Below are 23761 nucleotides of genomic sequence, written 5' to 3' on the forward strand. Positions count from 1 at the left end.
AAAAGATGGTTTTTTTATAAACACTTCACTTCATCGTCATAATTTTATTAGTCATTAATATCGTTCGATATCAAGGTACAGTAAATATCATTTTGGGAAGGCTTGATAATCTAAATTAAATATCTGATTTTTTATTTTATCAATATTTCCTATTCACTATCGGCGCAATTAGTGAGTCATTATATGGTGATGAAAATTAACTATTTTCAAAACATAAAATGGTTAATAAATATTATTGCTGATAATTTTTCATCAAAATCGATCAGATGAACCAAGTTTACTTAGTAAATTATTAAACAAAGCATTTTAGATGATAATAGTAAAGTAGATACACTTCAAACATCCATGAAATAAGAAATTAAATTCAAATTAATATTAATGCATCTAATAACAGTATTTTTAAAACAAAAGCTTTACAAACAAACAAAGAAGCGCTATATAATAAGAATTAGAAGTATCTAACAACTAATATAATTTAATTTCTCATCTGAATTGCAGTTTTCCCTTGAAAGGTTTGATCAGTAATAATATCAGGTTTCTCCTTTAAATAAGCAATAACTTCATCAATGTTTCCAGAATATGCAGCCATAAGAATATTAAACTTTGTTGGTGAACTAAAATTGTGGTCAAAGTATTTCTTTTTATCAATCAGCCATTTAACTGCCTTAATATTGTTATTTTGCGCAAAAAAGTGGATGCATGATTGCATTTTTTCTTTATCTTCTTTATCTACTGGCGATTTTATATCAACATCTAGTTTGTCAAGTAATTTTAATTTAAAATCGTTACTTTTTGAAGCATTTATAACTAAATCTTCTATTTTAGATTTAAATTCCTGGTAATGCGTTTTTATAAAACTCCTTACAGTTCTATGATGAACTTTTGCTTCATCTTTAAATGATTTTAGATCAATAATTTTTTGTTTGAAAATTTCTGTAATTTTTGTGAGATTCATTGCATTTTTATCATTTTTCGCAGTGTGTTGAGAAATTTCTTCGTCCATTTGCTCATCATCTCTATTTGAATAAGGAATATCAACAATCGAATCATTACCTGAGTTCCCAATAGATAAAATCGGACAATATTGTGTAGTATTCATCATAAATTCATAAATTGAAGTAAATATGTTATGAGGCGAGATTCGGAGCAAAGTTGGTAATCTTTTGAGGAAATTGTCGAGCGATTTGTGATCGTTGAAACATAAATCTAGATGTAATAGTAGAAAAATACATTGGTCGTCTGTTAGATCTGTATTATTAATAATTTCTCTGAGTAATTTGATTGCATAATCTGGTTCTATTTTTCTTGTAACATTAAGAATCTCTACTATACGATCAAAGCTAGAAAATGTTTTTGTGAATTCACCTTCGTTTATTAATTTACAGACAAGCTTCGTGTTGTTTTTAAAAACCTCATCAAAACTCATCGAAATTATGATTTTTTATTTGGAAGACTGCAAAAGAATATGTAACAACAAATAGAATCTTTACTATATGAAAAATCAATTTCATGATCTTTCCTTTTCAATTGAAGGATTATCAGAACATAGAGAGATTTGGGCGCTTATAGCTAGTTAAATGATGTGTTTTATATGAAACTCCCTATATAACAATGCACATATACAATCATAAGTATATAATGGACATGGTTATAATGAACAAAAACCATGAATATATATGATAAAGACCTTTCAAAATTGGCCGTCGGAAACCTTCAAAATATGGCATATTTTCACAAATTTTCTAGAACAATCATTTGCACATGCATACGAATATATTTGAATATTATTGAATGAGTCTTTCTTGAAAATAATCGTTAGAATTGTTGTCAATTGATGTATTAGGGGATAAAATATAGAAAAATCGAATTGATCAATTTTTGTATTGCTTCTATTTATTATATCTCTATAAAATTTAATTCGATTTTGATCTTAAAGTACAAATTTGAGATATTCAGTCATTAAAAGAAAAGAGAACAGTAATTTTGAGAAATCGAACATTTATTCATACAAATTTACTTGCCTTCGGCAGCTTTCTTAGCAGCAGCAGCCTCTTGCTTAGCTCTCATGGCGGCAGCATCGCGCTCCTTTCTTGAGGCGAGATCGCCAGTGGCTCCCTTCTTTTCATGCTTAGCATTTCTTGCTTCAGCACGAGCCCGCTCACGTTCACGCTGTGGTCCGCGTGTCATTACTGATACTAATTCTAACAGCTTTTTGAATCAGAATTTAATTGTTCAGCCAATTTCGTTCGAAATCGGCCCATCAATACCATATTTCATTTTGCTTTACAATATTAATCTAAATATCGGAATAAAATTTAAAAACATCCGATGTGTAAACTTCTCAATTCTATAATCAAATGAAAGTACCTGAGATTATTTTGACCTCAAAACAATTTGATTTTATATTATTTTTTGATCTATTATTTTATATATTTTCAAGATTATCATAAATTATTTCAATTCAATTTTAACTCTCAGCGAAAAAAATATATAATTAAAATGCATTTTAAGCATTTGATCTAATTTGATAGCATTTTTTTTGTAATAAACAGAAATTCATCAAAAGTGACAGCTCTCAATTTTTTGACATTTGTAAATTCTAAATTGAATGAGAAAAATGAAATAATACTAAGCATAATACAATATTCTAGATTTAACTATTTCATATGGTTTTATGATAGATAAGCATTATATTCCCACTCATTATATTCGTAAATTTTGAGGTTTATCCTTCGCTTTTAAGATCATTGAATTTGATTTTTATATAAAATAGTTATATATTAGAAAATAATATGAGTTTATGTGATATTATTTTTCAGAAGATTTTGTGTTCTTCTTCAAAATTTTATTTTTTTATTAAAAAGGATCTTTACAAAATATACATTTACTTTAATTAATATTTAAAAACGTGCTCTATCAAAAGTTCCAAAAATTCAATATTTTAGCTTTTCTGAGGTGTCACTTTTGATGAATTTCTGTTTACAACATTTTCAAAAATATTTTCATTTTTGATCAAAGGTAGTCTCACGAGAAAACTGACGGTAAAAATTCGATGAAACCAGGTGCATTGTATAGTACATATATGTGGTAAATAAATGTCGATTAGCTTTGTAAAAAATATCCCACAGTTTTTGAGATCTTGAAAACGGCCATTCAAAAAGTCGAAAATTTTCGCGAGATGTTAATGGGCAAGACAGTTTTTCGACAAATAAATCGTAAACATGGGAATTAAAATAAGGCGTTATATTACATATATGGTAAAGAATATGGATGTGAAGAGCGTTAGTAGAATGGAAAGACTTTGAAATTTTAAAAAATTTATCTGGACTAAAAATTATTTGATTATAAAAAACATATTATATATCAATTGCTATATAGAACTATCATAACAGATTTTGGAAAAGCCGCAAATCCCCAAGTTGGAGAATTCATTAAATACTAATTATTCAGCTTTTTATCAGAAAGGAAGGTAGTGTAGTGGTCGGGAACACTATGCTCTTTTTGAATCTAAAAGGCAACTGTTCAAATCATAACATCTTTGTTTTTTTTTCTTATTCTGCCATTATTGTTTTTCCTTGTTATGATTCAAATTAAAAATATTTTAGTAAAGGTATTTTGGACATCATTTTTTCACATTGTCTCAATGCAAATGTTTGAAAATTTTGTAGGCAATATGACAACTCTTTCAACATTTGTTCTCTTTTATTAACTCAAACAGATTTATGATCTAATTTCATGCCTTCGAAGACATTTAAACCATCTTCAACATAATTTATTGACAAATTGATAACAATTACTCATGAATGTCGTAGATTTAATATCCTGTCACTCAGCAACAAATTCGGGTTCAATAACAAAGCTCAGTAAAAACTTTACAGAAATTCTCCAATTTATTTTAGTGTCTTTTTGCGTCATTACGGCTGCATTTTCTTCTGCATCTGAACGCTGTGTTTGGAAGAAGACGAAATACAGAAACTTTCAACACAAGTAATCAGATTTTCTTGTCTTTCATGTTAAAATGCTTCATCTCGCTAGGTATACGTCATTTATTGGATGGATTGTTAGCTTTGTGTCCAAATAGCAAAAAAAAGTATTAATTTAAATTTCGCATTTTGCATAAGTATACGCTTTAATTTATATCAAAACAGATTTAGATAGCTTAAAACAATATAGTTTACTCATAAATACATCTTGATAATTCACTTCTTCAATTTTCATAATCTTATATCCTGACCTATATCCTCTTATAAACCATATTTCTACTGAGATCTTCTTAAAGCATCTTTTTATCCCTATCTACGCCTCGAAACCCTATTTTTCCGGCGGAATATGAATCTTCGGGTCTCGCTGATTCGATTTCTGCAGTCAGATCGTAAAAATACCACTACATAGCCTGATAATCTCAATTTAAGTTCCTTAATTTTTTTGAAAAAAAAATTAAAACTCCCTTATCAAACATCATGCTCATTTTTACGAATTTCATTTTTCCTTTAAGTTTAAAATATACGCTTTTTAGCATGTTTATAATACATTTTCAATTTACATTTACATTTTTATTTTTGAATTGTTTATTTATATTTCCGTTTGAACAATAATATTTATTGAAAATTGTGAGAGAAACGGATATAATAAAAAACACCATACAACAAAATTCACTTTTTTTCATACTTACGCGGATCACTCCTTTTCGGCCCAATATGCCGGAAATGATAAAACTCTCAGATCTAGTTGCTAAGATCCAAACTCTCGACTCTCAAATCTACTTCCTCAGATCTTGTTGCTAAGATCTACTTCCTCAGATCTTGTTGCTAAGATCTAAACTCTCGACTCTCAAATCTACTTCCTCAGATCTTGTTGCTAAGATCCAAACTCTCGACTCTCAAATCTATTTCCTCAGATCTTGTTGCTAAGATCTAAACTCTCGACTCTCAAATCTACTTCCTCAGATCTTGTTGCTAAGATCGATCTATTATACTCAATTTTACTTAAGCAATATAGATCACCTTTATTATGATTCTCTTTATCTGTACTTGTTTAAAATTAAATTACATCATAAAGATCTAATTACAAATTATTTAGAATTTTGAAATAAAACCAGTATTTTATCAAATGCTTTGAGATTAATGCATTCAAACTTAAAAAAAAAGATATATTCAGATCAATTTCAATATTATTGATTTTTTAATGTAAAAACTATGTCTACATAGATCTCAAACAATTTTATTAGATACTCTTTTTCCCAATTTTTTTCAAAATCTCTTTTTACATATCAAAAATTGTATTTTTCAATTTCATTTTTATTTTTTCCATATTTTTTTTGGAATTTGGATATGCGTCCAAAGTAGTTATGTCATTAGAAAAATATTAGATATCTGAAGAGAAAATGATAACTTAGAGAGTTTTAAAGATTTTATTTTCGAATACAAATATAGACCTCAGAGGAATACATTCTAAATAAATTTGTATCTGAGGGTGAATAAATAAGAACAAAATTTAAAGGGTTAGCATAAATAATGTAGAAATTAAGATTGGAATTTAAATTTAATACAAAATTAAAGGGAATGAATTTGCGATTAGTAGGGTATGGCAAATGGATTGGGAAACATTGGTTACACATGAAAATTATCAGATGTAAGAATTTGGTGCAGATATTTTAAAAATGAGATCTGAGTGCTTAAACAATATCTCAAAATTCAAATTTTCCAAATGAAAATTTGGAAAATTCCCAAAATGCAGAATCAACTGATGATTTTCAATCATTAATAACGCCAATACAAGAAGATCATTTTCCTTCTGCCAACGAACTAAAACAATGGTTTGATATTGCCCATGATGTTTTAATTAGTCCGCCACCTGAGAATCAACATCCAGAAATTGATGAAGAAGAGACACAAAAAGCAATTTATCTATTACAAAACTTAGACTTTCCTAAGAAATAAAATTATTTAATTTATTCTGTTTGTTTTTTAATTAAACATGTATATTTATTAACATTTCCTTTTTTAATACCTTTCCAACTTCTATTAGTAACAAACACATAACTAATTTGAAGATTTAGCGTTATGAAGAAGTATCCAAGTAATAACGTCAATAATGCATTTGCGATAGGATATAATTGCACCAAAGGTTAAAACTTGTATAAAGAATGAAAAATGAAATTTAATACAATTTTTTTTCGAAAAAAATCCATGCTTGGCTAGATTTTCATAGTTATTGAATATGCATTACTGACATCTTGTAAAAGATGCCGATCAAGGCTTTCAAGATTGCTAAATTTCTCGATTAAAATTTACATTTTTTTTATTTGTGTTTAATTACATTTTACAGTTTGCAGACTTACATAAAATCCGCAACATAGTGGTTATTTAATATTTGCCCCACAGTATTGTAGTTTGAAATTTACGATAAGATTATAATTGATAAAGTAAGGTTTTGTCATTAATGCATCTTATAAACTTTCATTGATAAATATGGATAGATAAGTTCTGTGTTCAAAAGTAAGCATTTTTTAAAACGCGCAATTATATCAAGAACGACTATCATAAATTCATGAGTATCGATGATTTTCGTTTAGGATGGACTTAATCGGCTTGATTGATATACATATTTAAAATGGCATAGCTTTGTGCATGTTATGTCAAGCATTGTGCCAAACCAATTTAAAAATGAAACAAATTATTTTAAAGAAACTATATATGAACTATTCGAACACTTTATATTAATGTAGGGAGCTATAAATTTAAATATTCTAAAAATTTATTTATTTGTTAAGAGTTCGGAACAAATTTATTATTGAATATATAGGAAATCAAATAATTATGCATAATCGCATAAAAAAATGCTGAAACAATGAAAAGAAAAAAATAGTTGCCCAATAGAAAAAGTCGAACCCTTACCCCTACCCATTGAGTTATCCTCACTTTCAAGTTTCGATCGAAAAAAAGGTATTTAATCGCGTAACTCGCACCGTTTAGTCGTATTTCGAAGTTCTATATAGTATTAAAGATTAAGTTACATTATGTACAAAATAACTTTTTATTGTTATTTGATTTTGATAGCATTATTAGCTGAATATGAAAAATCTCGTAGAAATAATCATTTCATTCAGACATAAGTATTGGATTGTTTCCCAACAAGCATAATAACACACGTTTCATATTATAATTTATTCCATTTCTGTACAAAATTTAGATAACGATATCAAATAAAAAAAACTGTGGCATTTTTTTACTTCAAACTATCATGAAGTGTAACCAAATTGGGTGAGTATTCTTGCTATCAGTATGACATGAAAAAGTGAACGACAAAAATTGAAGATATTGTAGTTAACTCGGATTTTTTTAATTGCAAACACATCTATAATTTGTTTAAATATCATTTATTATATCAAAATTGAAAAATTCGTTTTTGGAAATCTTTGAATTTATGAGAAGTTCTACAAAGACACTTACAAATATAGCGTTTGCAATAAAAAGGCTCTTTAATCTTCTTCATCCTTGCTCAGAAACTTCTACTGGTTACCTTACGGGTAACCTGCAAAGCTGCTTCCAAGGCATCGGGAAAATAACGTATTTTCGTGAGACTACCTTTTTTTGATCCCATAATTTTTTCTCATTCAAATAACATTTAATTTGAATTGCCAAAATCGCGTATTAGCTTCAATGAAAGCTGTATTTCCCTCTGATTAAAAGACATTTGAAGTTAACCTGTTACAAAATTATTCATTGAAATAGCTGCTATTAAACCAAAAATAACGAAAGAAATTGTTATATGCTTGTAATAGATATTTTACTTTAACTAATATCAATCTTCAATAGCTCCACTACGATTTGAATCTCTTTTTCAAGATATTGATGAAGAAACTCCAGAAAATGTTTAAATCTGCATCCAGATTGACTGATTAATAAGAATAGTAAACTTTAATTTCAGAAATGATTATTATTTTTATGAAGAATTAGCATTTATTCAGAATTAGAACTAATATTTAGATAGTATGAACAGTACTTATATGGTTTCAAGCTGTAGTTTGATATATTCAACTTCTGAAATCAATATTGGAAATTCTAAACGTCTACAAAATGCAAAAGAGGCAAAAATCACCGACAACTAATAAATTTGTTTATGTTGTTCTGGAAGATGATTCCTCCAACAAAAAGAAAGTTCATATTGTTAATGATATTGATGTTTTTTTGAAATCTTGTTGTCAAATATTTAATAATCCAAACTTACAGCGAATCCTAAATGATGATGGAGAGACAGTTGAAGATGGATCAGAGTTAATACCAGAAAACACTTACTATGCAACAGAAATTTCATCAGATTTTGTTCCTATTGAGCAGGCAACAACAGATTTAACAGCTAATATCGAACAGAAGTACGAATTATTCAAAGTACCAGAAAATGATATCAAAAATAAACTTAAAAAAGCTAAAGTAGAAGCAAAAGAGAAAAAGGCATTAATAATTAAATCTAAAATACAAAAGATCGAAGCAATCAAAGCCAAAGAAAAAGAGAAATCTTCCACAGTTATTTCTTCAAAGTTTTCGGTCTGTTCTCGTGCTAGCAGCAAAAGAAATAGTAAATTTTCTCAATTTGAGCCAGAGGAATTCAACTCAATGTCAGAAAGTTCTGTTTCTGAACCTGTTGACGATTCTTTATCAATGAGTGTTGTTTCTCAAAGAATTAGAAGCAGATTCGGATCAGATACCGGATCTGTCGTGAGATCTCGAATAGACAGCCAAAGAAGAAGTGTTTTTGGCTTGAGTGCAACTGGTGGTGCTTCGCAATTCAGTCTTTCAAAACAAGATATACTAAATACTTGCATGCCTCCTGATTACGGCATTGAAATGGCAAAAGTTCCTGATGACCTTGTAAATAGAGAAGTTGAACAAGCTATTTTATGGCAAAAGAACGTTAGTCAGATGTTATTTTTCAATCGTAAGAGTGAATCTCCATTTGACCCATTAAATGATGGTCTCGCATATGATACTTTGGCCAACCATGCTCTCCTTGTTGGACCAAGTAACTTGCATCACATTCTTAAAGTTAATATCGTCGGACCACCAAATTCAGGCGTTCCTTCTTTAATGAGATCATTTGCCAAATTATATACAGCTCAATTAGTTGCTGCCGAAACCTGGAAGTCACATTTTCTTTTTGGATATGATGCAAAAGAGTTAGTTCCGCTTATTAGAGAACCAGCAAAGCTCTATAAAAAGATGCTTGACTTAGTTTTGAATGCATTATCTGCTCAGAAACCATCCATTTCCCAATATATTCCTCGCATCAGAAAACAAATGTTATCAATTCTTGACTTTGAAGTTCCATGCAAAGGTTTGCATCCATTCCATGATATTGACATTGCTGCCAGATTATTTGGAGAGACATGGCGCAATGACGAAGCTCTCGAAAACTGGCTTACGACCGTAGTTTCATTACCATCAATTATTTCTTCTGCTGTTGGATTCCAGAATCTCACAGTTTTTGTTGATAATCTTGAATCTGCTGATGAAACAGTTAGAGACATCCCTCCATTTACAGAAAGCCACAACAACTCGAATTTCATTGAATTCATCAAGTATTCCTTGACAAGATGTAATTTTGTCATCAGCTGCAACAAGTTTAATTTACTTTTGCCAACCGATGCATATGGAATCGATATAACACGCGGCATGGAAACAATTTCAACATGTCAAACACCTCAAGACATGCTTGAAGGTGAAACACAAAGCATTGCACTCCTCATTGCCAATGAAAGCAAACCAATAATTTTAGATGATAATGTTCATGGAGGAATTCCTAAATTTTTGGATCAGTGGGAAAAGACACAAAGAGCGCTTTGCAAATACGAACGCGTTAAGAACATGAAAAAAGAAGTCTGCTATTTAGAAGCACTCGAGGAAGCACAGAAACTTGCTGATCTTGTCTTATGCAGAACCGATGGACAAAAGGTATCAGTGCAGGAAATTGGAAGACCGTATCCTCCTAAGTGAATTTTATTTGTTTTGTTATTTGTTTATTAATAAACTAGATTCTGACAAATCAAACCTATCACTTTACAATAAACAAGTATAGTAAACTTTAAATAGTATCCCAAAGGCAAGTCGCTTGGCCGGACCGTGGACACCTAAGTCAAAAGGAGTGACTTCTTCTTTCACATGGTGCAAATGTCAATGAAAGTGATAACGAATATGGAAAAACCGCTCTTCATATTGCAGCTGACAAGAATAGTAAAGAAATAGTCGAACTTCGTCTTTTACATGGTGCAAATGTCAATGAAAAAAGTAAATCTGGGGAAACGCTCTTTATAATACAGCCGATGAATTTCTTTTGAAATAAAAAAATTATTTTCATTAATTTAAATTATTATAAACTTTTTTAATGAAATCAACAATAAAAGTTGCAAATCTCTCTCCCTCTCTCTCCCTCTCTTTAAAAAAAGTAAATATACGGTCATCATAATCTAAATTTTTGATTCGATTGTAATTTTTATTTAAACTCTATTCCAAACTCGAATGAAATGGAAATTGTCAGAAATGAAAATCGATGAAATGTCAAGTAATTAGATCAATTATATGAACATATTTTTGATAAATCCGGAATGCGAAAAATTTGAATATCGAAAAGCGGTTGTGAGATAAATGAGGTCAATGATCGATAGATTTGAAAGATTTACATCGTAAATATAAAATAAAATGCAAGTTCACGTTCGTGTTGTCGAAGCTAAGGAACTGCCAAAGATGGACACATTCGGAAAAACTGATGCTTTTGCTATCCTTCAGTACAACGCCAACCGCAACATCCAGAAAACAAAAACAATCGAAAATGATTATACACCAGTTTGGAACGAGGAATTCCACTTCACAGCCGAAGATTTGTCCATTGATACTCTTATAGTCTTCTTAAAGGATGACGATTCAGGCAGCAATGATGATCCAATTTCTATGCTTAAGATCCCAATGAACCAATTCCAAGTTGGCCAGGTCGTTGACAGATGGCACTCTTTGATCCCTGTTAAGGGTGTTAAGAAGGGTGGCCAGATCCGCCTTGTTATTCACATCGCTCCAGCTGGCGCAGCTCCATTTGTTGCTGCATAAGCAATCTGCTGCGCAAGTACTGGTGATACTTGATGTAAATTATCGAGATTAATCTTATTCTTGAAATAAGATAATAAAATCTTTTGCTTCAAAATAATCGTATATTATTTCTTCTTTTACCTACAAATCTCTTTCAACTTCCCAAATATCTGGGCTAATTTTTTTTAACTCTGATAAAAAAAGCAATAGAATTTCTCAGAAACATATGTCTTGAGATATCTTACTAGATTTCAACTAATTTATTTTGTCTCTAGATCAATATTTCTCAGAAACTCTTCCTATTACGATCAAAAATTATTTCGAAATAAATCATGTAAATCAAATAATATCATTTAGGTATGAAATGTCAACACCAATCCAGTTGCATGGTTCAGCATTATTAATCATCTGAAATGCTCAAATAAACTATTAGATTCAATATTAAATAGGAAATTGGTGAAAATAAGACAGTATGCACTTTTCTACTTACGGAAGAGCAGAGAGTAAATGAGGTTCTGGGGAAACATTGAATGATTGCTTGAATTCTAATTGAATTGGGATAGAGAGTAAGATCTTTTACTGTTTGGTTGAATTATCGCATGTATTACTATGCGATAAATCAAATTAGACACAACTTCGTTTAGTGATCATTATAAAAAAAATCTTTACAAAATAAATAAAAAATGGCGAGTGCTCAAATTGCATGGGGAGAAAGAATGAAGCAACTTCCTTGGGTTGGCGATATCACTCGTGAAGAACTCGCAAAGCATAATACACCTGAGGACTGCTGGTGCTCATACAGAGGTGAAGTTTACAATATGACACCATACCTGGCCATGCATCCAGGAGGTCCTAAGATTATATGCTCAGTTGCTGGTGGCGATATGGGCGAACTTTGGATGAAGCACCATCCTTACATTTCCCCAGCTTTGATTGCTAAGGTTAAGATCGGCAGACTTGTCAAATAAAACTATTGCAAATTCAATTATGATATATATATACATATATAATATTGCAGGTATAATTCCAACGTAAATATATTAACAATTTATCCAAACAATCATTGAATTAATTATAAAAAATGCGTTCTTTACTTATTTTACTTGTAAAGCACTTTCAATAATATCCACCTTTACTTCTTCATTTTTAGATTTTTTTTTAGATATATATAATTTTATAGGGAAGGTAAGTTTGCTGTGAATATCCAATAATAAAAGAATAGATATGGTAAATATTACAAAATACTCTTCTACATCATGATGTTGAAGTTAGATATCAAAAAGCCAAACAGCCTGTTTCACATAGTGCAAATATGAAATAGGTTTCCAAACAAAAATTTCACTCTTTTTCAATCAATCGAATCTAAAATCTTGAAATTTTAATTTCAATTTACCCTAGATATAGTTTTAATATAGATAAATAATGTTTAATTTTGCTAATGTATAAATTAACATTTATTCTTGAAGATAAAATATCTATTAAGAGATTTAAAGAGGATGTGACTCTCTTATGTATCTTTGGGCAGAGAACTTCCTCTTAATAACAAGGTAAAGAGGAAGAAGGACAGAAAATGCAACAATGTTGGCGAAAATAAGAGCAGTAAATGGAATATTTTCTTCTTTGACGATTTCTACATCAGAAATGTGAGCAAGCATTGCACCAATGGCCCAGCTAAGGTCAATACCATTGATATCATCAAGTTTCTGAATTTCAGCGTTTTGATCGTTGAAATTGAAACCTTTTGTAAGAAGAACGTATTGGTAAGCTGCGCAATAGCAGTATGTATGAGCGTATTCGAGAGATTCCTTGCCCTGGAGCTCTTTTGAAATGTCTTTCCAATCTCTAGCGCAATATTCTGTTCCTTTTGTCTTTAGATCGGCAAGAGATGATGTAGTCGGTAATCCGAAGAATGCATTTGCGAAATAGAGGTTGGCCATGCCAACTAATTTGTTGATATTTGAAATTCCTGGAATGTTAACGGTTTCGAAGTGAGGACCATCAATTAAGATCTTCTTCGCAATCTTAGAGCATTTCTCGAAGTCGCCGGTGCCATGAACTGTAATTGTATCCTTTCCTACGATTGTATCTGTATATCCCTTAGGGAAGCAAGGGTTTGAGATGTTGTCAGAGTCAGTAACTGCGGAAATTGCTTTCGTGATGGAGCGTGATGAAACGTCAACGCCATATCCAAGATATGAATGGGAGAAAACACGAATTCTCTTTGTACCAACAGTAACGAGTAAGGATTCTTCATACTTGTCGTTCTCATTAACTTCAACAGCTATTTGGAATGAGGCACCGCCTAAATCCATGGCTCCGTAGTATGGTTTATTTTCTTTGAAGTTTCCAAGAAGAAGGTTGACAGAGAGCCAGCCGTAAACGCCTTCCTCGACACCATTGATGACACGAATGTTCTGTCTAGAAATCTTGAATTTGTAGTTTTTGCTGATGAAGCCGTAGACTTGGTCGCAAACTTGATTTTGCTGATTATTTCCAAGTAAACGCATACCAGCAGTAGCAAAAACGTACATTGGTGTGGAACTATAGAGTTTTGCAGGAACATATTTTTCGGCAAACTCACAGATTGGTTTGAAAATCTCTTCAACGAGTTCTGGTTTCTTAGCACTGTCAGCTAAGCGTATTTTTATCTTTTTCTTTAATGGCTTGCCGTTTTCATAGACAGGCTTGAGATCTGGAATTTCTGAAGAGGAATCCCATGTATATACAAAAGCACGGGTTCCTGAAGAGCCTGCATCAACCATGATGCCATACTTGGCTTTGGATAATGAAGTTGCAAAGAGAAGGCTTAACATTGTCACTTTTTTCAAATTTCAATTTAATTTTCCAATAAAATAAGCATCAAGACATGCATAATCACATCGAACAAAGAATAATTACAAAATTTCGGGACATTTGGTTTCAATATATTTTGATTTTTTTGTTCATAAGTTCATATGGGATGGGAAGCGCATCGTAATTTCAAATTGTATCATGATTCCATTCAAATATTCATTGAGAGAGCATTCCAAACAAAAAATAATATTTAATAAACCATTATATCGATAAACGTGTATTTCCATTATGTCATAAAAGCAGTCCACAAAAGCAAAGGAGTTTGCAGATGAATGCTTAAAAGAATTTGCAAATTGATTCAAAAAAAAGTTAAATATTAGATAATTGTGTTAAAAGGTAATTATTGGTTACATATTGAAAGAAAAATAAATAACAAAAGTAAAAAATAAATTTCTTTATTAGTATTTTGCAAAATAATAAATAATAAAGCACTTTCAGAAAGCAATACTAGTAATGAAAAATTTCCGTAAAGATATAAATTCTGTGTGTTAGTTTTTTTTAAAGAAAAAATTGTTCAAAATGAGCTCTGTTGTGGTTGCAACATTCATCAGTATAAGCAGATGGCCGTTGGTAAATTTCTTCGTAGCTCATTTTTTGAACAATTATGAATACATACTAAACTTGAATGAGATGCAAAAATAATGTTGAGCCAAACCGTTAAATTTTCAATGATAGATTTTTTTTTGTGGATGGGTGTAAATGCGTTTCTGTTTGCGCGTGCGTGTGTACGTGCGTGTGATATTATATTATCGAAACTTTTAAACCCAAAGGTACCTTTTCCTTTTGGAAATTAAATAACACCTTAACCCGGGTGAGTTTTCATGCAGTCATAAAGATTACACCTTTGAGAGCTTTACATGGCATGTGCCAGCAAATGGAAAATAATTGAGAAGATTTTACATGACATTTGCCGGCAAATGCTATGTAAAACTCTCAAAAGAGTAATCCTTATGGCTGCATGAAAACTCACCCACGTTATGTGATTAATTTCGTTCTTTGATTGTCATACAAAAATCGAGGGAATAAATTGACTTAAAAGATATTAAGACAGATTTTGATATTTTTGAGTTAATTTATGTTCTCAATATTCACCTTGCCGTAACGAAAATGATACATGTCTCTCACATACTTTTAGATATGCATAGTCTCTCTGTTAACGAATCAGTTTATATGGTCTCAATGAGATTTTTTTAGAATAAATTGCCTGAAATATGAATATTTAATTGTCTGATACATGGGTAATATCAGTCATTTACCATTAGTTATATTAAAACAAAACTAATATTTATTAACAAACAAATAAAATTAAAAGATTGGATGAGTAAATAATCTCCACATTCCGTCTTTTCCTACAGTTAGAAGTGATTTCGGATCATTCTCAATAAACTTTGCTCTTAGTATAGGAACATTGTGGTTCTTTAAAACAGAATAAATTCTGAAATCAAGAAGACTCCAAATTTTCATGGTTTGATCAACGGATGATGTCATTAGAAGATCATCATAGATAGATACAGATGAAATCGGAGCCAGATGTGCGCCAATTTTCTTAGATCTTGTTAAATTTCGTAAATCCCAAACAATAACAGTATTATCATAAGATCCTGTTATGCAATGGAATCCAGTATCGAATGATGAGCATGTTATCTGCCGAGAGTGTCCCATCATTGTTTTAATTGCGTGACAATTTCTTAAATCCCACAATTTTCCGACAGAATCATTGCCGCCGCAAAAAACAAGGCCACCATCAGTATGAGAAGAAACTGCTGTCACTGATCCATCGTTGGATTTCATTGTAACAATGTTTGTTTCTCTTTCTATGTCAATAACATTAAAAGTGCCATCACTCAAACCAGCAATGATATACCTCTGTGATGGATGAATGTCCATTGACGAAATTTCTGAATTCATTGCGATACAACTTTCTGAATTTGGAGATTTCCAAATTCTGATGGTTTTATCGGCAGATGATGATATTATTATATCGTCTGTAAGAAATTTAGCATCTATAATTCGATTGGAGTGGCCGTTGAAGTCACAAATTTTAGATAAATTTGAAAGATTCCATAATGAGATATTTCCTGATCTAGAACCTATTAAAAACATGTTATTACGACAATATAATGATGAAAGTGGACGAGTATCTGCATGATCGCAAGCAGTGACTGAATAATCTTTGAAATTAGATCCTAATTGATTTGTAGTATTAATTCTTTCTTGATCGATTTGTCTTTCAGCTTGCATACGTAAGTGTGCTCGAGGAATTGAAAAAGAGATTAAAAATTTCTTCATTTCGCTAATTTCATTCCCTCCTGTATCATATTTTGGAATAAAACTTATTTCTTCCTCTTCATCGAATACATCTGTTGCTATTCCTTGTGCTAAAACTCTTTTAAGTCTTTCTCTTCTGTCAGCTGGATCTTCTCCGAACAAACAAATTGGTTCTCCAACTTTTCTAAGCATTTTCATGATATCTGCATCATCTGTTGGAACTGGGATTTGACTCATCTTCTTCTTAAGAAGATAATTTTCATATTCACTTCCAACATGAGTCATAAAAAAATAAATATGAATTTTAAAGATCATATATGTTAATATCATAACATATAACACATCAAATGTTTCAAAAAAACTTCAATTTTTGATGATTTTTGATGAATGAGTTACTATCAAATTTAACAAAACCAAATGTAAGCCAAAAAGAGATCATGCACACAACCTTTGACTTGCAACTGATAGTAACCAGAGAAATTGCGAAAACAGATTCAAATTTGAATGAAATTGCAAATTTAATTTTTGATCTATTAAATAGAACTGATCAAATTAATGAATATGCACTCTTTCCATTCTTAAGCATAGTTCCACAAATATTTTACAAGCTAGATTCTGATAAACAAACATTTTTACAAAAATTAATCGAAATTGATGTTCCAATTCATATTCTAATACCTTTATTTCGATCTCTATCAGAAATAAATCTTAACAATGCATCAACAGAATCATATTTCAACAAATTAAGTCAAGTTATTGAAAATAATCCAAAATCAGCTTCAAGTTTACTTAATATCATTCTTTTCTTCTATGAATACAAGAAATTACCAAAATGTGCCGATTTAATCTGCAAAATTTTTCAATATTTAGATTCAAATGAATTACCAGACTGTTTTTACTTAATCAGACAACGTAGATCGCATTCATTCGACCTAGTATCTGCAATCACTAGGCACATATCCTCATATGTCAACAAAAAAGATGCAAAATTTAATAATTCAGATTTACTACTATTATTTATTATTTCTAAGATCGACATTGGCCAACCATCTGCTCTCATACGTAAACTGATTACAAAAGATGAAAAATTTCACTTATCTTTGGAAAAATTTAATATGAAAGTTTTTTCACCATCAGATTTAATTGATTGTTTTTGTGGTATATGTTCTGATAATCTAAAGAAGCAATACATAACTATTGTAGCTCGATTACTCTATCAATGCTTTGTTTCGACTGAATACAGAGAAATTATCACTTATGCTTTATACAATGAAGATGAAAATAGAAATTTATTTGATGCTACAATCGAAGCTTTTGAATTATGTTCAAAAAATTCGAAAAAATTGATTTTAGACAAAATTGACGTTATTTCTATTTTGTATTCTGTTTCTAAGAACGTTTGTGCTTTAATCATTGGCTCTATATTGCGTGTAGCTGCTTATTCACCAATAACTATCGATTCTGCAATAATTTATTTAAAAAAATTGTTGATGAGACCGGTACATGCAGAAAAAGCGATCAAATGTTTCTGTTTATTATATGAAAGTATAGAAGGACCTCAAAATGCTCAATTTCGTCTTCAAATTATTGATATTTTATTTCAAATTTTTGATGAACCTTATTTTCGCTTTAAAATATGCAAGGAACTTCGTAAAATCGATATTAATCATTTTGATAACGAAATAAAGCAAAAGATCCTTAAATATTGCGAAAAATTTGAAAATAATATTCATGAACTGAATAGCTTAGTTAGTTTGGACCAAAATCAGTGTATTATTATAAATGATACACCTGCAGCTCTCCTTGACTTGTTAATTTACTTAGGAAAGGATCCAAAAGAGTATTTTCATCTTATTGAGTTAAAAGACCGTATTTTTGAAGATGATCAGTTAGAAACGATTAAGTTTGCACTAATAGTTGATATATTTGCTGTTCTTGCTCCATTTAATGAAGATTTTTTCAAGATTTTTTGTGAATTTTCCATTTCTCTAACAAAAAAGACTCTTTGTAACCAAGATATCATTAAAGAATGGTGTACATTGAGTCTGAACAGAGATTTTGCAGAAAAACAACTAATTAAGGCGGAAAAGGTTTCATTTATTAATAATATCTTTTTAATTGAATCATTGACCGACCACCAGATATCCAATGAATGTTACAATGCATTATCCCAATTATTTATATCAGATGACTTGAAAAATGAAGAATTTTCAATTCTTACGAAAGAATTAGCTAAATATGGAGTATTTGATCCAAGTGAATATCATGCTATATATAAGGAGCTCATTCTTGGTATTCTTCTTGAATCTGATGCTTCTTTCAAGTTAGATTCAAATCAAATAATAAATCAACTGATAAGCAGCCTAGAAACGGGTGATTTATCAACTGAAGCATTACTTTCATATGTTTCTCTCCTGTCCACGCAGATACCAAGCGGAGATCTAGAGATTTCAGCAAGATTATATGATTTAATCAAAAAACTTGAATTTAACAACACAAAAGTTGTTAGTAAATTCATAGAATTGCTTCTTCTCAAATCTCCAAGGGACATGGCCATACAATATTCATATGAAATTTTAAATTCATGGGAAGACAAAGGAGAATTCATCGTCAACAAGCAAAAGTCGAAGAAATCAGCAATGTATGTCTCAATGTGCAAATGTTTGGCCGCAAGAGCCATAGCTGAACAAAAAATTTCCGATGATTTATTAGATCTTTTGTGTGAAGTACTTGAGCCATCAAATATCATCAGTACAGCATTTGTTTTAAATGCAACACTCGAATTGATACTAAATTTCATTAAATTACTTGAAAATCCTCCACCTCAAAATTTCGAGAAATTTAGAAATTTAGTTTATAGTTTTCTCTCAAGATTTCGAAGTGAAAAGGGCTCCAAGCTTAGTGGATACATCGAATCCCTTCTTACTGTCTATGTTTCCAACCTAAACCAAGGAAAACTTCCGAAAGAGAGAAAGAAAAACCAAACAATGAATCCTTACTCAAAACAGAGGTGGAGATCAAGGAACAAATGGATTGATCAAGCCCTCAGAGAGCAGAGTTCTTCTGATGAGGATAATTATGCTGATTTAGAAGGATTCATCGTTGAATCCGAAGACGAAAACTCAAAAGAAGAAAAAACATCAGAAAATGAAGAATTTGAACCAAATAAAGAAGAGGAAGAAGAACTAGATGAAGAAACTCAAAAGAAATTGTATGAAGAAGCAATGAAAAGAGTCCTTCGTTACAAACCAAAATTTGGTAATATGTTTGATAGAGTTGTATAAAGATATATATAGTTTTATATTTGTTTTTTTATATTTATTATAAACTTTTCCAGGATCTACAAAATAATATAATTAAGGGTGAACATACGAACCTATGACATGTCTATCAAAATGTCGATAATATGCTTGAAGAGACACATAAAATAAAAATCTTTGTCAATAAAAGTGAGAGAATGTCAGAAAAGTGGTAAAAAATACAAAACATGTTTATTCGACTGAATTAATATAATTATATAAATTAGTAGTAAATTCTACAATACCTAGAATCATTTGTTTAAATGGATCATCGATTTCTTTCAAAATTGTATCAAAATCTTCAAAAATTTCGCAAATCCAATCTCTAAACTCTTCATCACTTTCTACAAATTCCTTGAATTCTTGCTTTCCTGTTAATATGCAATATTTATCAATTCTAAAAGCGATATCGAGTGTCAGCAAAATAATATTGGATGTTTCATTAGGAACATAACTATGATACCTTGTAAGGAAGTAAATAAAGAAATTTGATTGTTCAAAAAGAGAATTAAATTTTTCGGTTGATAATCTTTGAATTCTAGCTAAAATATCTAAAAATACAACACGTTTCTTTTGATAGCTGAGCGATTCTATTAATTCTACTGTTTCATCAACATAATTTACAGATTGTTTAATTAATATCAAAATACAGCTCAAAATTGATGTGTATTTATCAATAACATGATCAAAACTACTTGAACTCTTGATACATTGAATGAATCCCCATAAATTTAAGTCATCATTTGAAATATAACTTTCAAATTGACTGTAATTAGATAAATTGATAAGAACATTAAAGGCTGGTATTAGTGGATGAGCTTCCACGCGTAAAATAAAGTGTTCATCAAATAAATTTAAAATTAAGGGAATTATTTCTTCTTCAACGACTTTTGATGCAAAATTTATGTCATATCCAACAACTACAGATAGAAATTTGAGCATTGATGTTTGAACAATGACATCTGCTCGTTGTAATAAAATCTTAGAAAAATGAATGATTTGTAAGTAGTCATCGGTATTCAAAGGTATATCTGATGGATTTTGGATATAAAATGGAAATATTTCGGTAAGAAAACGAAATAATGTATCAAAATTTGTAATTGACCATGTTTTATAGTTTTTAGGATTAAAATTAGAAACTGCTTCGATAATATTCTTAAACAAATTCGTTTCATATACAAGATATCGATAACAATCCGGAGAAATTTTGAAAAATCGTGTGAATATGTTGAATGCAACAGTAGTAAGCGGAATACTTGCTATGTTAGATATTGTATCGTTTTTGCTTAAAATTTCTAACTTACTTGGAAATGAAATCTGGTATGCTAAAATTTTTAAACTTGCAAGGATAATATTTGGAGCTGTAACATGTGGATCATAAATCGTATACTCTAGTTGTAATTCTTTGAGATTTGGATCAAGGCATGCCAAATTAAGTAATTTAATAAAAACTTCATCAGGAATTTCGAGCTCAGGATTGAATTTTAGAGCTTGAAGAACAGAGATTGATCCATCTAAGATGTCATCAAATCGATCTGACATTAATAAATTTATTCCATCATTGAATTTAGCTTCAATAAACTGTTCTATGCGTTCGTTTTCTTCTTTTTCTATCATATCTTCTTCATAAGCTTGATTACTATTTGTTTCCGAAATGTCTTTATATTCCATTTGTCACTTTTTAATTTTATTCTAATCATATAGTATTAAAACAATACATGTGATGATGGTATTATCGCTGATGATGTGGTGTAGCTAAAAATAAGCAGATAGTAATTTAAATATCATTAATTCCCTTAATTATTTGAAAATATAGTGTTTTTGAGTATCAAATTGTACAAATTACGATAGTTAATACTAAATACTTTGTGCTCTCCCATATTTGCCATATATGTAATAAGCTGATCATTAATTAGTTGTTGAAACTTGTAAAAACATATGTAATTATCAATTGTATTAGATATGTTTACATAATGTGCAATATATTCTCCTTTAATAGAAAGATTATCACTGAGAACAATCTTGTCTAAAATTTTCAGGTTGTTTTTTCTTTGAGGAACGAAGCATTCGGCATGATTTATCATGCATAATATATGGTATGAATATAATCTCCAAACACCTAAATTGGAATACAAAAATAATTCAAATATTGCCATTTTGGAGCAACGTTTTTTATTATTTTAGTTTATCACATGTTATTATTATAAATGGTCAAAACACATTAAAATCAAATTAGCTCTCAAATTTTTGACAAAAACATTTATGTCAAGTGTTTTCTTGAGTTTCGGTCCCAAGAGTGGATTTCTCATTGGGCATACATTGAATAGCATGATTGAGTGCCAAGATTCACCACCAACATGGTATGCTGAGTCAATGACAGGTTTGCTTCCAAATGTTGTTTTTTATGACAAAGCAAAGAGCGTTCACCTCTACGAAGACTACAGTTTAGATTTCGAAAAAGACGGTGCACCACAAAATATTCAAAAACTTCAACTTCCTAAAGATGGTCCGGTTCAAATGCCGCTTTTCAAGCCAACTCCTTTCATTGAGTACATCAAGAAGGGTGGAGCAACATTTTTACCACTTGATCAGCCAAGGCCAAACTTCAAACTTGAAGAATCAACAATTGCTTGGTGTGACATTGTCAATTTCAACATGAGCAGACGTTCATTTGTCGAAATTCCTGGTACAGATCTCGAACCTATGACAACATATGCAAATGGCTTTGCAAGAGCTTCAGATACAGAAAATTACGACGATTATACAGATCCTATCAGGCGTCAGTTCGAAAATTGTGACAGAGTAGGATCTGTTATCTTCTCAGCCGACAGAAACAATGGTTATGGTGGCTTCTGCGCCAAACTTTCCGAATATGTTCAAGAAGAAACACCAAAAGCTGTTCGTTTTGTCTTTTCAACTGCCGAAGACGTTCCATCAGACGAAATTGCATGCAATGCCTCACTCGCAACCGCTGCTTTTCTTGAATTTGCTGATATCCACACACTTTTAGTTCCTCCGGCCAATTTACCAAACATTATCGACCAAACAAAGTACAAAGCCGACAACGACTTCTCTAGAATGGCCTTACTTTCAATGCCATTAACAACCGCATTAATTCCTTTACTTAACAACACATGCCATGCCAGGAAATACAAAGATACTATTGCTCCAAGCAGTATCCTCAAGTTTACTTCCTTAGATGCTTGTTTCCCGACCTTCGATGAGCTAAATCACTTTTCCTTCCCAGCAGAAGACAGAATCCTTACATCTTTCGTTACTACATGCGGTACAGGAAACGCTGCCCCAGAAATTGTCGAGAAATTCAAACCAGATTCCCCATATTTCTTCGACCACGCTTCATCGTCACAACCGTTATTTATCGGTTTCAATGCTCCCCACTTTTTCAAGGACGATTATGTGACACGCGAGGGAATGAAGCCATCTCAGAAACCAGCCTCCCTCAGCGATGCGGACTACCAACGCCTTGTTGCTGCAGGAGTAATCAAACCGAAAGTTGGTGTGAAATGCGAGTACATCAGAGCTCTCTCTGCAGCGGCAACAATCTCTACATCGAAGTCTCTCGCTGTTCAACTTGAGAACACAGTCAATTTCATTCGAGGCGCTCCTGCAATTCAACACGACATTGCACAGTCTGATTGCTCGCAAATGATTGAAACAGTGTTGAATATTGTTGACGGCCTGAGAGCTGATGAGTAAAATTGTTTATTTTATTATTATTTGTTTTAAAAGAAAAAAATTTTTAAGGGTGCACTTACCACTTTCTGAAACCCTCAGATAAATATCAACATGTTTAATGGCAAAAGAGTATATAACATCGATGTTAGGAAATATTATAATAACTTTTTCTCGATCAAAAATATTCCCTATTGGGATATAAAGATATGTTGGTATTATCTGAGGGTTTCAGAAAGTGGTAGGTGCACCCTTAATAAAAAAAATTTATAGTGGGGTGCGTTAGCGGAAAATGGTGCGTTGAGGAAAATCTGACACAATTTTTTTTCTTTTTGAGTATTTTTTTCTTATTTTCCTCAAGCTGTGCTCTTTAAAAGTGTGATATTATATGAGCATATATGCTATACTATATGTGTAAAATGTATGTATTATATACATGCATGTTTTTATTAATTTAATGTGAAGATCTCGAAATCTTTGATTGCAAAAAAATCTCAAGACTTGAAGCAGCTTGGAGTGAATACATATTCTTTACAGTGAGAGAGATATTTCTGCACTACATTTAGCTCTTCA

General features: G+C 30.9%; 10 protein-coding genes across 10 annotated transcripts, besides 4 other annotated features; 5 read left to right on the top strand and 5 right to left on the bottom strand.

The window, feature by feature from the left end:
* Nucleotides 1–127: 127 nt before the first annotated feature.
* On the bottom strand, nucleotides 128–1517 carry TVAGG3_0581520 (uncharacterized protein; the record flags this gene model as incomplete). Its single annotated transcript, XM_001579648.1, has 1 exon — nucleotides 476–1426. One exon carries the CDS (start codon nucleotides 1424–1426, stop codon nucleotides 476–478), a length of 951 nt encoding a protein of 316 aa, XP_001579698.1.
* A 339-nt stretch (nucleotides 1518–1856) lies between these two features.
* On the bottom strand, nucleotides 1857–2192 carry TVAGG3_0581530 (uncharacterized protein; the record flags this gene model as incomplete). The annotated part of the gene is made up of 1 exon (XM_001579649.2): nucleotides 2014–2187. One exon carries the CDS (start codon nucleotides 2185–2187, stop codon nucleotides 2014–2016), a length of 174 nt encoding a protein of 57 aa, XP_001579699.1.
* Nucleotides 2193–2542: 350 nt separating this feature from the next.
* Nucleotides 2543–2579: a mobile genetic element.
* A 370-nt stretch (nucleotides 2580–2949) lies between these two features.
* Nucleotides 2950–2987: a mobile genetic element.
* Nucleotides 2988–8078: 5091 nt separating this feature from the next.
* On the top strand, nucleotides 8079–10441 carry TVAGG3_0581560 (uncharacterized protein; the record flags this gene model as incomplete). The annotated part of the gene is made up of 1 exon (XM_001579650.1): nucleotides 8079–9992. One exon carries the CDS (start codon nucleotides 8079–8081, stop codon nucleotides 9990–9992), a length of 1914 nt encoding a protein of 637 aa, XP_001579700.1.
* Nucleotides 10442–10688: 247 nt separating this feature from the next.
* On the top strand, nucleotides 10689–11343 carry TVAGG3_0581570 (endoplasmic reticulum-plasma membrane tethering; the record flags this gene model as incomplete). The annotated part of the gene is made up of 1 exon (XM_001579651.2): nucleotides 10695–11096. The coding sequence occupies one exon, from the start codon at nucleotides 10695–10697 to the stop codon at nucleotides 11094–11096; it is 402 nt and encodes a 133-aa protein (XP_001579701.1).
* A 50-nt stretch (nucleotides 11344–11393) lies between these two features.
* On the top strand, nucleotides 11394–12347 carry TVAGG3_0581580 (oxidoreductase activity, acting on NAD(P)H, heme protein as acceptor; the record flags this gene model as incomplete). Its single annotated transcript, XM_001579652.2, has 1 exon — nucleotides 11759–12043. The coding sequence occupies one exon, from the start codon at nucleotides 11759–11761 to the stop codon at nucleotides 12041–12043; it is 285 nt and encodes a 94-aa protein (XP_001579702.1).
* Nucleotides 12348–12535: 188 nt separating this feature from the next.
* TVAGG3_0581590 (8-oxo-dGTP phosphohydrolase protein) lies at nucleotides 12536–13889 on the bottom strand (the record flags this gene model as incomplete). Its single annotated transcript, XM_001579653.1, has 1 exon — nucleotides 12563–13888. The coding sequence occupies one exon, from the start codon at nucleotides 13886–13888 to the stop codon at nucleotides 12563–12565; it is 1326 nt and encodes a 441-aa protein (XP_001579703.1).
* Nucleotides 13890–15233: 1344 nt separating this feature from the next.
* TVAGG3_0581600 (U4 snRNA binding) lies at nucleotides 15234–16481 on the bottom strand (the record flags this gene model as incomplete). The annotated part of the gene is made up of 1 exon (XM_001579654.1): nucleotides 15234–16481. The coding sequence occupies one exon, from the start codon at nucleotides 16479–16481 to the stop codon at nucleotides 15234–15236; it is 1248 nt and encodes a 415-aa protein (XP_001579704.1).
* Nucleotides 16482–16579: 98 nt separating this feature from the next.
* TVAGG3_0581610 (uncharacterized protein) lies at nucleotides 16580–19480 on the top strand (the record flags this gene model as incomplete). The annotated part of the gene is made up of 1 exon (XM_001579655.1): nucleotides 16580–19480. One exon carries the CDS (start codon nucleotides 16580–16582, stop codon nucleotides 19478–19480), a length of 2901 nt encoding a protein of 966 aa, XP_001579705.1.
* Nucleotides 19481–19657: 177 nt separating this feature from the next.
* TVAGG3_0581620 (armadillo (ARM) repeat-containing protein family) lies at nucleotides 19658–21635 on the bottom strand (the record flags this gene model as incomplete). Its single annotated transcript, XM_001579656.1, has 1 exon — nucleotides 19688–21112. One exon carries the CDS (start codon nucleotides 21110–21112, stop codon nucleotides 19688–19690), a length of 1425 nt encoding a protein of 474 aa, XP_001579706.1.
* Nucleotides 21636–21757: 122 nt separating this feature from the next.
* TVAGG3_0581630 (mitochondrial distribution regulator misato family) lies at nucleotides 21758–23212 on the top strand (the record flags this gene model as incomplete). The annotated part of the gene is made up of 1 exon (XM_001579657.1): nucleotides 21758–23212. The coding sequence occupies one exon, from the start codon at nucleotides 21758–21760 to the stop codon at nucleotides 23210–23212; it is 1455 nt and encodes a 484-aa protein (XP_001579707.1).
* A 43-nt stretch (nucleotides 23213–23255) lies between these two features.
* Nucleotides 23256–23281: a mobile genetic element.
* Nucleotides 23282–23419: 138 nt separating this feature from the next.
* Nucleotides 23420–23445: a mobile genetic element.
* Nucleotides 23446–23761: the final 316 nt, after the last annotated feature.

This window comes from Trichomonas vaginalis, chromosome II, assembly GCF_026262505.1.
Source record: "Trichomonas vaginalis G3 chromosome II, whole genome shotgun sequence".
Lineage (NCBI taxonomy): Eukaryota > Parabasalia > Trichomonadida > Trichomonadidae > Trichomonas > Trichomonas vaginalis.